This window comes from Numenius arquata, chromosome W, assembly GCF_964106895.1.
Source record: "Numenius arquata chromosome W, bNumArq3.hap1.1, whole genome shotgun sequence".
Taxonomy (NCBI): Eukaryota; Metazoa; Chordata; class Aves; order Charadriiformes; family Scolopacidae; genus Numenius; species Numenius arquata.
This window is the reverse complement of record NC_133615.1, coordinates 22567850-22580013: the sequence shown is the minus strand read 5'-3', so window position 1 is coordinate 22580013 and position 12164 is coordinate 22567850. Positions and strand designations below refer to the sequence as shown.

At 43.4% G+C, this 12164-nt stretch overlaps 1 protein-coding gene across 3 annotated transcripts in view; it reads left to right on the top strand.

Annotated features, from left to right (window-relative positions):
• LOC141476551 (importin-11-like) overlaps window positions 1-12164 on the top strand; it is a 172919-nt gene that overhangs the window by 125144 nt on the left and 35611 nt on the right. For all 3 annotated transcript variants that reach the window (XM_074165233.1, XM_074165234.1, XM_074165235.1), the window contains 3 exons: window positions 6865-6960; window positions 10121-10234; window positions 11762-11883. In XM_074165233.1, coding sequence (XP_074021334.1) covers window positions 6865-6960; window positions 10121-10234; window positions 11762-11883 — 332 coding nt within the window. The remainder of the gene's footprint in view (window positions 1-6864; window positions 6961-10120; window positions 10235-11761; window positions 11884-12164) is intronic.

The following is a 12164-nucleotide window of genomic DNA, read 5'->3' as shown; positions in this document are numbered from 1 at the left end:
GTCTTCACTGTCAGCCTCTTTCCACATCTCTCCAGTGGATAAACTGCAAGGCTGGGACTGGAGGAGCAAAGTCCCTCCAACTGTAAGAGAAAATCAGGTTTGTGACCACCTGAGGAACCTGAACATACAGAAGTCTATGGGGCCTGATGAGATGCATCCCAGAGTCCTGAGGGAATTGGCTGATGTAGTTGCCAAGCCACTTTCCATGATATTTGAACAGTCATGGCAGTCAGGTGAAGAAGTCCCTGGTGACTGGAAAAAAAGGAAACATTGCACCCATTTTTAAAAAAGGTTGAAAGGAGGACCCTGGGAACTGCCGACCCGTCAGCCTCACCTATGTGCCTGGGAAGATCATGGAACAGATCCTCCTAGAAGCTATGCGCATGGAGGACAGGGAGGTGATTTGAGACAGCCAGCATGGCTTCACTAAGGGCAAGTCCTGCCTGACCAACCTAGTGGCCTTCTATGATGGAGTGACTGCATCAGTGGACAAGGGAAGAGCTGCAGATGTCATCTATCTGGACTTCTGTAAGGCCTTTGACACAGTCCCCCGCAACATCCTTCTCTCTAAATTGGAGAGATATGGATTTGGTGGACTATTCGGTGGATGAGGAATTGGCTGGATGGGCATCCAGAGGGTAGTGGTCAACGGCTCAATGTCCAGATGGAGAACGGTGACAAGTGGTGTCCCTCAGGGGTCCATATTGGGACCAGTACTATTCAATATCTTCATCAATGACATAGACAGTGGGATCAAGTGCACCCTCAACAAATTTGCAGATGACACCAAGCTGAGTGGTGTGGTTGACACACTGGAGGGACAGGATGCCATCCAGAGGGACCTGGACAGGCTTGAGAAGCGGGCCCGTGTGAACATCATGAGGTTCAACAAGGCCAAGTGCAGGGTCCTGCACCTAGGTTGGGGCAACCCCCAGTACCAGTATAGTCTGGGGCATGAAGGGATTGAGAGCATCCCTGCTGAAAAGGACTTGGGGGTACTGGTTGATGAGAAGCTGGACATGAGCCGACATTGTGTACTCGCAGCCCAAAAGGCCAACCATATCCTGGGCTGCATCAAAAGAAGCGTGGCCAGCAGGTAGAGGGAGGCGATTCTGCCCCTCTACTCCACTCTGGTGAGGCCCCACCTGGAGTACTGCATCCAGCTCTGGAGTCCTCAGCACAGGAAAGACATGGACCTGTTGGAGTGGGTCCAGCGGAGGGCCACAAAAATGATCAGAGGGATGGAACACCTCTCCTCTGAGGACAAGCTGAGAGAGTTGGGGTTGCTCAGCCTGCAGAAGAGAAGACTCCAGAGAGACATTATTGTAGCCTTTCAGTACTTAGAGGGGTGCCTATAGGAAAGATGGGGACAGACTTTTTAGGAGGGCCTGTAGCGATAGGACAAGGGGTAATAGTTTTAAACTAAAAGAGTTTAGATTCAGAATAGATGAAAGGAAGAAATATCTTTACAGTGAGGGTGGTAAAACAGTGGAACAGGTTGCCCAGAGAGGGCGTAGATGCCCCATCCCTGGAAACATTCAAGGTCAGGTTGGACAGGGCTCTGACCAACCTGATCACATTGGAGATGTACTTGCTCATTGCAGGGTAGTTGGACTAGATGGCCTTTAAAGGTCCCTTCCAACCCAAACTGTTCTGTGACATGAAACAGATGTTATGTAATTCATAAGCTTTAAAGTATCATGTTTAATATTTTAAAATGCATCTTTTGAAGAATTTCAGGAAGAAATAAGATTGGAGTATGCACTGAAAGGTAGTTGAGTAGTAACTATAGTGTATTACTTTTTATGTTTCCAGTGGCTATACTTGGAATTCTGTGTTGCTTATAAAATCTTGGACTTGATTTCAGTTCATTATAAACATAATGGAGGCAAAAACGAGAGTCCACCTACCTCTCTGGGTTGCACAATTGCTTGCAGAATCCCAGGAAGGGAAAGCAAGAGAAGTTGATAGTCCTCTCCATTTGTAGTTGTTGCTGTGAGGACCTGAAGAACTCTAGTTCTGTAGTTTAAAACGTCTGTTCATCTCTGTCAATACTATTATTTATTGTCTATAGTTGGGCAAATATTTGATGCAGCAGCCTGTAATCTGATCCCTAAAATGGAATGATGCTGCTAATACAGTATCATTTATCCACTTGGCTCCCAGTGTGACCTTGCATTACTCACAAGGTTTGTCCAGTATACTTTGAACACACACCTAGTATGCTTACCTGCAGAGGGATAACTGAGATATAATCCATGTAAGTATTTTTATTAAAAAAAAAAATAAATTTGTCAGGCATCACTATGCTGACTTGTTCAACAAAAAACCCCTAAGATAAATGTTGGGAAGAAAAAGCACCTAGGAGCATTCTCTGAAATGTTTTCTTACAAGCAGCTTTGGATGAATTGAAAATAGACATTAGACCAATAAATAAATGGATAAAGGTTAAAAAACATTAACTTGGACCAATAAGATGATTTATTTCAAGATTGCTGAGGCTCGATGTGACTTGATTTTCTAATTAACTGAGAGAGACCATCAAAGGTTTGAAAAGATTGTCTACAAGGAACAAATGAGCTATATTTTCTGGGAACTGAAAGTTTTGGCTGAGTGGGGGAAAAGTTACGGTTCCCCCCACATAACAATATATTAAAGGTCTACAAAATTGAGAGGCAGTGAAAGGGATCAACTGCTTAACATCTCTCTCAAGACAAGTAGTAGGGGACATTAAATGAAGCTAGTAGGAACAAGGTTCAAAGAGAAAAAAAAAAAAACCACAACACAACCACACACCAAAGCTCTTTCTTCAAGCAGCAGGATTTATACATTCACATGAATTCAGGGGAAATGGGACAAGAGCACAGAAGAATAGTTACTTGAGGAAGTCCCCCTTACCTGAAAGTAGGTGGATACTGAGAAGAGCATTTAAGGGAGGTACTTTTATATGCTTGTCCCATTCTTTCTTTTTTATACACATCTATGCATAGATGTGTGGTCTCTGTCCTTACTCCCCATAGGAGTGGATAGGTATCAGCCCATTATTCTCACAGCCTCTTCCCCTCTCCATCTTGGTACAAGGAGAGAGCCCAAACAGCTGGGGACAAGAAAGCCTGAAGAAAATAGAAAAAAAAATACTTCAGGAAACAGTTCATGGGGAAATAAAAAAAGAACCATAGAACCGTCTAGGTTGGAAGGGAGCTTTAATGTCATCAAGTCCAACCATCAACCTAACAGTGCCAAAACCACCACTAAACCATGTCCCTAAGAACCACGTCTACACGTCTTTTAAATACCGCCAGGGACGTCAATTCCATCACTTCCCTGGGCAGCCTGTTTCCAATGCTTAATAACCCTTTCGATGAAGAAATTTTTCCTAATATCCAATCTAAACCTCCCCTGGCATAACTTGAGGCTGTTTCCTTTTGTCCTATCGCTTGTTACTTGGGAAAAGAAACCAACCCCAACCTCTCTACAACCTCCTTTCAGGGAATTGTAGAGAGCAATTTCCCCTTGGATTATGGGGGCTTCATTCTGTTCCCCACCCCTATCTATTAGCTCAAGGGGTTAGGGGGTTGGGTACTCAGGGAATAACTTGTCTTGCTGTTACTGAGGCAAAGGTGGCATTAAGTACCTCATGCTTTTCCTCATCCTTTGTCACTATGTTTCTGCCCTTGTCTAATAAAGGATGGAGATTATCCTTAGTCCTCCTTTTATTGCTAATGTATTTATAGAAACTTTTTTTATTGTCCTTAACATCAGAAGCTAGGTTAAGTTCTAGTTGGGCTTTGAGCCTTCTAATTTTCTCCCTACATAGCCTCACAACCCCCTTGTAGTCCTCCTGAGTGGCCTGCACCATATCTCTCTGTTCAGCCAGGCTGGTCTTTTTTCCCCAATGGCTTGTTTTTCAGCACATGGGGACAGGCTGCTCCTGCACCTTTAAGGCTTCCTTCTTGAAAAACATCCAGCCTTCCTGGTCACCTTTGCCCTTCAGGACTGCCTCCCAAGGGACTCTGTCAACCAGACTCCTGAACAGACCAAAGTCCACCCTCCGGAAGTCCAAGGTGGCAGTTCTGCTGACCTCCCTCCTTGCTTCTCTGAGAATTGAAAACTCTATCATTTCATGATCACTATGCCCAAGTCAGCCTCTGACCATCACATCACCCACAAAATCCTTCTCTGTTTACAAACAACAGGTCCAGCAGGGCTCCTTCCCTAGGTGGCTCCCTCATCAGCTGTCAGGAAGTTGTCTTCCACACACTCCAGGAACCTCCTAGACTGTTCCCTCTCAGCTATATTGTATTCCCAGCAGATATCTGGTAGGTTGAAGTCCCCCATGAGGACAAGGGCTAGTGATTTTGAGATTTCTTCCAGCTGCTTGTAGAATATTTCATCTGCCTCTTCATCCTGGTTGTGTGGTCTATAACAGACTCCCACCACGATATCAGCCTCGTTGGCCCTCCCCCTTATTCTTCCCCATAAACACTCAACCCTGTTGTCACCATCTTTAAGTTTTAGATATTTATAACACTCCCTAACATACAGAGCTACCCCACCTCCTCTCCTTCCTTGCCTATTCCTTATAAAGAGTTTATAGCCATCTAATGCAGCACTCAAGTCATGCAAGTCATCCCACCACGTTTCCATGACGGTGACCACATCATAGTTTTCCTGCTGTGCAGTGGCTTCCAGCTCCTCTGGTTTGTTGCCCATGCTGCATCCATTAGTGTAGGTGCATTTCAGCTGGACTATTGGTCCTGCCACCTTTTTGCTGGTAGAAGCCCTAATTCCTACCTGTCCATTTCCAGGCAGGGCCATAGTTTCTAACCCATCAATAACCCTTACTTCTCTGCTGCTGCATGGATCTTCATCCCCTACCTTCACTGAGTCAGCAGACCAAGGGACCTCACTAGCATACCATCCCACAGACATTGGCTCACCACCCCCAGGCTTACCTTTTAAGAGCTTGGTTTCATCCCCTTCCCCCTTCAAATCTAGTTTAAAGCCCTTTCAATGAGCCCTGCCACTCCTGCACAGATCCTTTTCCCCCTTTAAGACAGGTGTACCCCGTCTGTTGCCAGCAGGCCTGGTGTCACATGAACCGACCCATGATCCAAAAACCCAAAGTCCTGCTGCTGACACCAGGCTTAGTACCAGGTATTGATCTGCTGGGTTTCCCTGTTTCTTCCCTCATAATTCCCTACAACTGGAAGGATAGAGGAGAACACTACTTCTGCTCCTGATCCCTTAACCAGTCATCCTAAGGCCCGTAGGTCTCTCTTGATCGTCCTCGGGTTTCTTGTTGCCAGTTCATCACTGCCTATCTGAAAAAGCAGTAAAGGATAGTAATCTGAAGGACGTACCAGGGAGGGACGCTTTCTCTTTATATCTTTAACCCAGGCTCCAGAGAGGCAGCAGTCATCCCCGAGAAGTGGGTCCAGTCTGCATATTGGGCCTTCTGCTCCCTTCAGGAGGGAGTCACCTACAACAATGACTCATCTTTTTTTCTTTACAGAAGAGGTTTTGATGCAGGGTGTAGTTTGGCTTAACCTCAGCAACACCTCCACACACATTGAATTGTCTTACTTATCATGGTTTGGTTCCCCTTGCAGAGCCTCATACCTATTATGCAAGGGTACCTGAGAAGGTGGGGGAGTTACTGGTGAGACACACCTGCTTTGCCAGGCAGGAACTTGTTTCTATTGCCCCCTATCCTTGAAGTTACCACGTGCAGCCAGGCAGAGAGAGGACAGGGAATCCTCTGTATCATATGCCCTGTCTGCCTGTTGAGCCTGGTTCAGGGAAGGTAGGCTGAAATTCCAGTAGTCTATCTCACTGTCTGATAGTTCTCGATCTACTTACCTCTTCCTCAAGCTCCATCGCTAAGCAGAGGAGTTCTTCTGCCTGGGCATACCTCCCACAGGTGTGCTCACTGCTGCTATCTGATACTGGCATAAGAGTAGGGCACACCCTGCAGCCTGACACCTGTATGGCAGCATGCTCCTATGAGAGTTCTGTCTGGGAAGCTGCCTCAGTCCTGCTGGGTGCAGAGCTTGGGGAGGCTAAGGCTTTTCACCAGGTGGATACCATGGTTCCCTGGTCAAGCTGATACAGCTTCAGTATCCTTCCACACAAATTGCACTCCCTTGGGCTGCCTTTTGTGGTAGTGGGGGAGGGGGTGTGTGTGTGCTGTTACTGCTGGCCCCACCCCTGCCTCGTCAGCAACCCTCGTGTAAGCTGCCTGGCTCTTGCAGGCTGCCTGGTCTCTCCCAGCCTTTCCTTAGCTCTGGTAAGCTCAGGAGAAGCCCCTTTTTGCCATGACCCCCCTGCTCCCTTGTGGATGTAACTGCACCGGAGCTGTCCCTCAGCAAGAGCAGAGAAGAATGTAAAAACTGGGAACGGGGGGCGGTGGGGGTGTCTGTGTACTGAGAATAGCACATCTTACTTGATCACCTGCAAAGAGATGGTGGGTCCTAATCAGTGGTTCTTCAAAAGAGTGACAGGACAAAGCTATGTAAATAAGCCTTAAACTGCTGGCACTCCTCCCTGTCAACCCTCCTCATAAAGCTGCTTTTCCTGGAGCCTAGGCTGGCCAGCTTTGCCAGGACCAGGAGGAGGCTGATGAGGAGGTGCTTAGCTAGGTAGGTTTCACTTGGCATGCCAGTTTTCATCAGGTCTGTTATGCAGATCAGGTTTGCAGAGTACTTGACTAGAACATGCTTTCAGCAATCCTGGGGTTTGCTGGTATTTATGGTAAACATCCTACCACGAGTTTATATATAGACCAGTATATGTAGTTTTAAAGCTACCATTAAGATTTTTAAATGTACTTTACTAATTGTCTAATTTGCTTTTGTTCTTAAGGTTGTGGAAAATGTCCTAAAAGTAAACCCTGTTTTGGGTCCTCAAATGTTTCAACCCCTTCTGCCATCAGTATTTAGGGGGATTATAGATGGGGAGGTAAGAGTTACACTTTTAAACTACTCTCTACTTTTCTTTTTGAACAGGAAAGTACCTTCTGTTATCTGGCATAGTTTTTCATATTGATGCTGCTCTCACTTTCTCTAGTTTTAAGAGCATCTGATAGGTCTTTGGCAGCTATTTTAAAAGTCTGTATGTAGTAACATAGTAGCATAAGAGTTAAAGCAACATATTAATCACTTATTCTGTCATCTAGTGTTTATTTTAATAAAAACCCACAAATTTTACTCTGCTATTCCTTCCCTATTAACACTGAAAAGTTGTTATGACTATACACTTAGATCCTTTGTAGGTGTTAGGGTTTTAAGACACTTACACTACTCCTTTTTAAATGTACCTGCACCAGAGAAAAACAAGCCGAAAGGGAAGGATGTTGTGGTTTAACCCCAGCTGTCAACTAAGCATTATACGCCTGCTTGCTCACTCCCCCCGCAGTGGGATGGGGGAAGACAATTGGAAAGGTAAAAGTGAGAAAACTCATGGGTTAAGATAAAAACAGTTTAATAATAATAATAACAATAACAAAAAGGAAAATAACAAAGAAATAAAACCAAAGAAAGACAAGTGATGCAAATGAAAACAATAATTGCTCACCACCAACCAACTGATGCCCAGCCAGTCCCTGAGCAGTGGCCTCCCCGCCAACCTCCCCCCTGGTTTTATTGCTGAGCATGATGTCATATGGTATGGAATATCCCTTTGGTCAGTTGGGGTCAGCTGTCCCAACTGTGTCTCCTCCCAACTTTTTGTGCACCTCCAGCCTATTTGCTGGCGGGGCAGTGTGAGAAGCAAAAAAGGCCTCGACTCTGTGTAAGCACTGCTCAGCAATAAACTCTATTCCAGCCAAAAGCAACACAAAGGAGAAGATTGGCTTGACCTTCTTTTTCTTCTTCTTCTAATTGACATAACTAATATGAAGAGCTGAAGGATGTGAGATAGAAGAGGCTTTAAGTTTTTCCCTGCTTAGATGTTTTAAATTCTCCCTTTTCTCTCTCTTTGCCTTCAACAAATTTCCATGTTGGGTAAAAAGGAGTAAGATCCAATACGCTTTAACTGTGTTGAACCTTGCAGTACTAGCAGGAGAAAAAAAAATTACTTTTATCAGTAGAATCAGTGGGTGGAATCTCTATGCTCTTGACTTTTTTGATCAAAACCTTTGCTTTTTTCAGAGTTGAAGACTTTTAGATATCAATATTTGGCTCCTGTTATTATTAACTGAGATACTTCCAAGATTAAACCAAGTAATATTACTTAGTAATGTACATTTTGCTGTACAGAACACAAAAAAGTTCATTCGAACAATTTGCAGTTGAAGGAAAGACAAAAAACTGGATAGCGGATTATTAAAATGTCTTCTAATTTAAGACTGTAATAAATTCATTGCCCCCTATTCAAAAAAGTATGTCTGGGTTAACATTTTCAGGTAAATGTTGGCATTTTGGTTTTCAAATAGGCAATTCTACAAAATACTTACTGTTATATTGGTAGATGCTGGGTTTAATAAAAAGAAATTTATAGCTTCTTTTAAAATTAAAAATAATAACAAAATGTAATAAACTAATTAGCTTATTAGTGTATCCAGTTAATTTTGAGACACTTGCAAATTAGTTTTTGGCAAATGTATTATAGCTTCTCTCAGAGAAATAAGTAACAACTTCAGAAATAATAAGCACTTTTAATGTTACTAAAATTGTAAACAGTAATTTTGAACCATAATCAACTTTGAAAATAATTGTTTAAAAATACAATATATTGTTTATTCCTTAAGATGCAGGTTTTTAAATGTAAAGTAAAATCACTTTGCAAGCTGTCTTGGCTTTTTGGGGGGAAAACTGACTTTGAGATTGCCATAGTTTTCCTGTAGGAAGAATTGAGAAACTCTGGTGATGACTGTTCACTCAGTCTTTTGTTCTTAGAGGCTTTTAAATTACAATTTATAATTTCTACTTTAGTAAAATACATAAAAGATGCATGCAAACATTTTCCACGTATTTCTGCTCTATACGTGTATTGGGTTTGCATGGCAAGGTTTTGGTAGCAAGGGGACTACAGCAGTGGCATCTGTGAGAAGCTGCTAGAAGCTTCCCCTATGTCTGATAGAGCCAAATCCAGTCAGCTCCAAGACAGACCCATCACTGGCCAAGACCGAGCCAATCAGTGACGGTGGTAGCGCCTCTGTGATAACATATTTAAGAAGGAGAAAAAACCTCCTGTGCAACTGCAGCCGGAAGAGAGGAGCGAGAATATGTGAGAGAAACAACTCTGCAGACACTAAGGTCAGTGAAGAAGGAGGGGGAGGAGGTGCTCCAGGTGCTGGAGCAGAGATTCCCCTGCAGCCTGTGGTGCAGACGATTGGTGAGTCAGGCTGTCCCCCTGCAGCCCATGGACGACCCCACGCTAGAGCAGGTGGATACACCTGAAGGAGACTGTGACCACGTGGAGAGCCCACACTGGAGCAGGCTCCTGGAAGGACCTGTGAATCCGTGAGAGGAGCCCACACTGGAGCAGGTTTGCTGGCAGAACTTGTGATCCCATGGGGGACCCGCACTGGAGCATTCTGTTCCTGAAGGACTGCACCCCATGGAAAGGACTGATGCTGGAGCAGTTTGTGAAGAACTGCAGCCCATGGGAAGGACTTACATTGGAGAAGATTGTGGAGGACTGTCTCCTGTGGGAGGGACCCCATGCTGGAGCAGGGGAAGAGTGTGAGGAGGAAGTAGTGGCAGAGACAACGTGTGATGAACTGACCATCCCCCTGCGCTGCTTGGGGGGAGGAGGTAGAGAATTCAGGAGTAAAGTTAAGCCCGGGAAGAAGATAGGGGTAGGGAGAAAGTGCTTTTAAGATTTGGTTTTATTTCTCATTACCCTACTCTGATTTGATTGGTAATAAATTAAATTATTTTCCCCAAGTTGAGTCTGTTTTGCCAGTGGTGGTAATTGGTGAGTGATCTCCCTGTCCTTATCTTGACCCATGAGCCTTTCCTTATATTTTCTCTCCACTGTCCAGCTGAGGAGGAGGAGTGATAGAGCAGCTTGGTGGGCACCTGGCTTCCAGCCAAATTTAACCCACAACAATATGCTAAGTATCTTTTTCTTAATTAAACCTAACCCCCTTTGTTTTGGTTTACTTTTGTTTCAGAGATACCCAGTGGTGATGTCTACTTATCTGGGGGTCATGGGTAGAGTTCTACTACAAAATGCACAATTTTTTTCATTATTTTTGAGCCAGATGGCATGTGAATTGGGTCAGGAGGTAAGAATTTTTGTCTTGATATTTCAACTGGATTGCATGTGGGAGTCTTGCATTCGTTTGACCTGAAAGAACTTTTCTGTCTGTTTTCCATGCTTGTTCCTTCCCATTCCAACTTGAAAGGGGCCCTTCTCCCTCCTTTGGTCCTTCCCCTGAACATCCTGTAACAAGTTTTACATGTTCACACAATTCACGCAAAACATCTCAGAAGAAGTTTTATACAGTTTCTAAATTCTCTTCCTGCTGCATCGCACAACAAGCCATATAAACCCCTTTTGTTTGCATGGTATTGAAGGGTGAAAGTTTCTTTCCTTGTCCCATCTTGATGGGTCTTACACCAGGGATAATGGTCTAATCATTCTCCTGTGAGAACTCTCTCACAGTTTCTAGTGGGTTCAGTGTACTCTGTTTTCACTGATGAGGTTACTGAGGTTATTTTACTTCAAGTGTTTTACTTTGTCTTATTCTCACATATAATACAGTTTTCAAACAGATAAAGACAAGTCTTTTGTTGTTGTTGCCAGAAATGAAGGTAAAACAGAGTAAATTCACATGCTTTATATGTGTTAGATGGTTATGTGAAGACTGAGTGTTATGCTTTGAGAAAACCCATAACAATTTATTGTCGTTTAGACAATTATTCTATCACCCAATGACCCCTCCCCACCCGGAAAGGGGAAATCGGGGAACACAAAGAAACACAAGGGTTGAAATATAAATAGGTTTAATAGAATAAGACTGAATAATTAACAATAATACTAAAGAACCAGTATTAATCCCGATACTGATATAAGATATACAGGAATTATACTCAGCCAATTATATCAGTAGGAAGCTGTGCACTCCCAGCAGTGGATACCAAGTATCAGACACTGCGAGCGCAATGGCTTCAGGAGGAAGGGAAGGCCTCAGGGTTCTGGCACCGGGGCAAGGAGTTGTCTGGACTGCCGCCATCAAGGGAGAGAGCAAGCTACGCAGCAAAGTTTTCTAATTTATATTGAATGTGACGTTCAGGGTATGAAATACTCCTGTTGGCCAGCCTGGGTCAAATGCCCAGGCCTTGCTCCTCCTTGTCCCTGCACCTGGCAAGGCTCGAAAACACTGAGACCTTGAATCCCACGGAGCCTGGCTGGCTATAAAGTAAATATTTTCACAAATTCAGACACTAGAGTCTTCTAAAAGTGCAATTTTCCCCAGCATTAGAAGAAAACTTCGTCCTGTGTCTCTCAACCCAGGACACTGAGTAATTCAGTGTTCTGAATCTGTGCTCTGTCCATGAATTAAATTAATTTCTAACTTCTAGGTTACAATTAATCCTGATGGGGCTTCAGGGCCTGGAAGCACTGTCATAGAAAATTTAAAAAAAAAAACCCAAAACTGTTGCTGCTACTTCTGTCAGGTATATGTAACTGTATGGTGTCTTTCCCAAATGGAATAATGTATTGAATTGGTAGAAAAATTAAAATATGTGATTTTCTTAATATGCTGAAGTACTCATAAATGAAGAGGAATGTTTTGTTTCCATTGTAGTTGGATCAAATTCTTGGGAACATGATTGAGATGTGGGTTGATCGGATGGATAACATCACTCAGCCAGAAAGAAGAAAACTTTCTGCTTTGGCATTGCTTTCACTTCTGCCATCATTGAATAGGTGAGCAAACTTAAGATGCCTTAAATAAGAATGCTGCAAAAGCCCTTAAGATGTTTTTTAAGGTCTTAAACAATTCTACAGATAAATATTCAAATATAAGTAGTTTTGACTCTTTTTTCACTAAAAGAAACTTAAAAAGGTAGAGTTTTCATACTACATTATATTAACTTTTTATTTGGCTTCATAGCAATATAGTAAACTTTCTTCTATTTCATGGAAAATGTCATTTAGTAAAAGGGAGGAAACAGCATTGCCTATTTTATTGCCTGTTCTCATGTTAA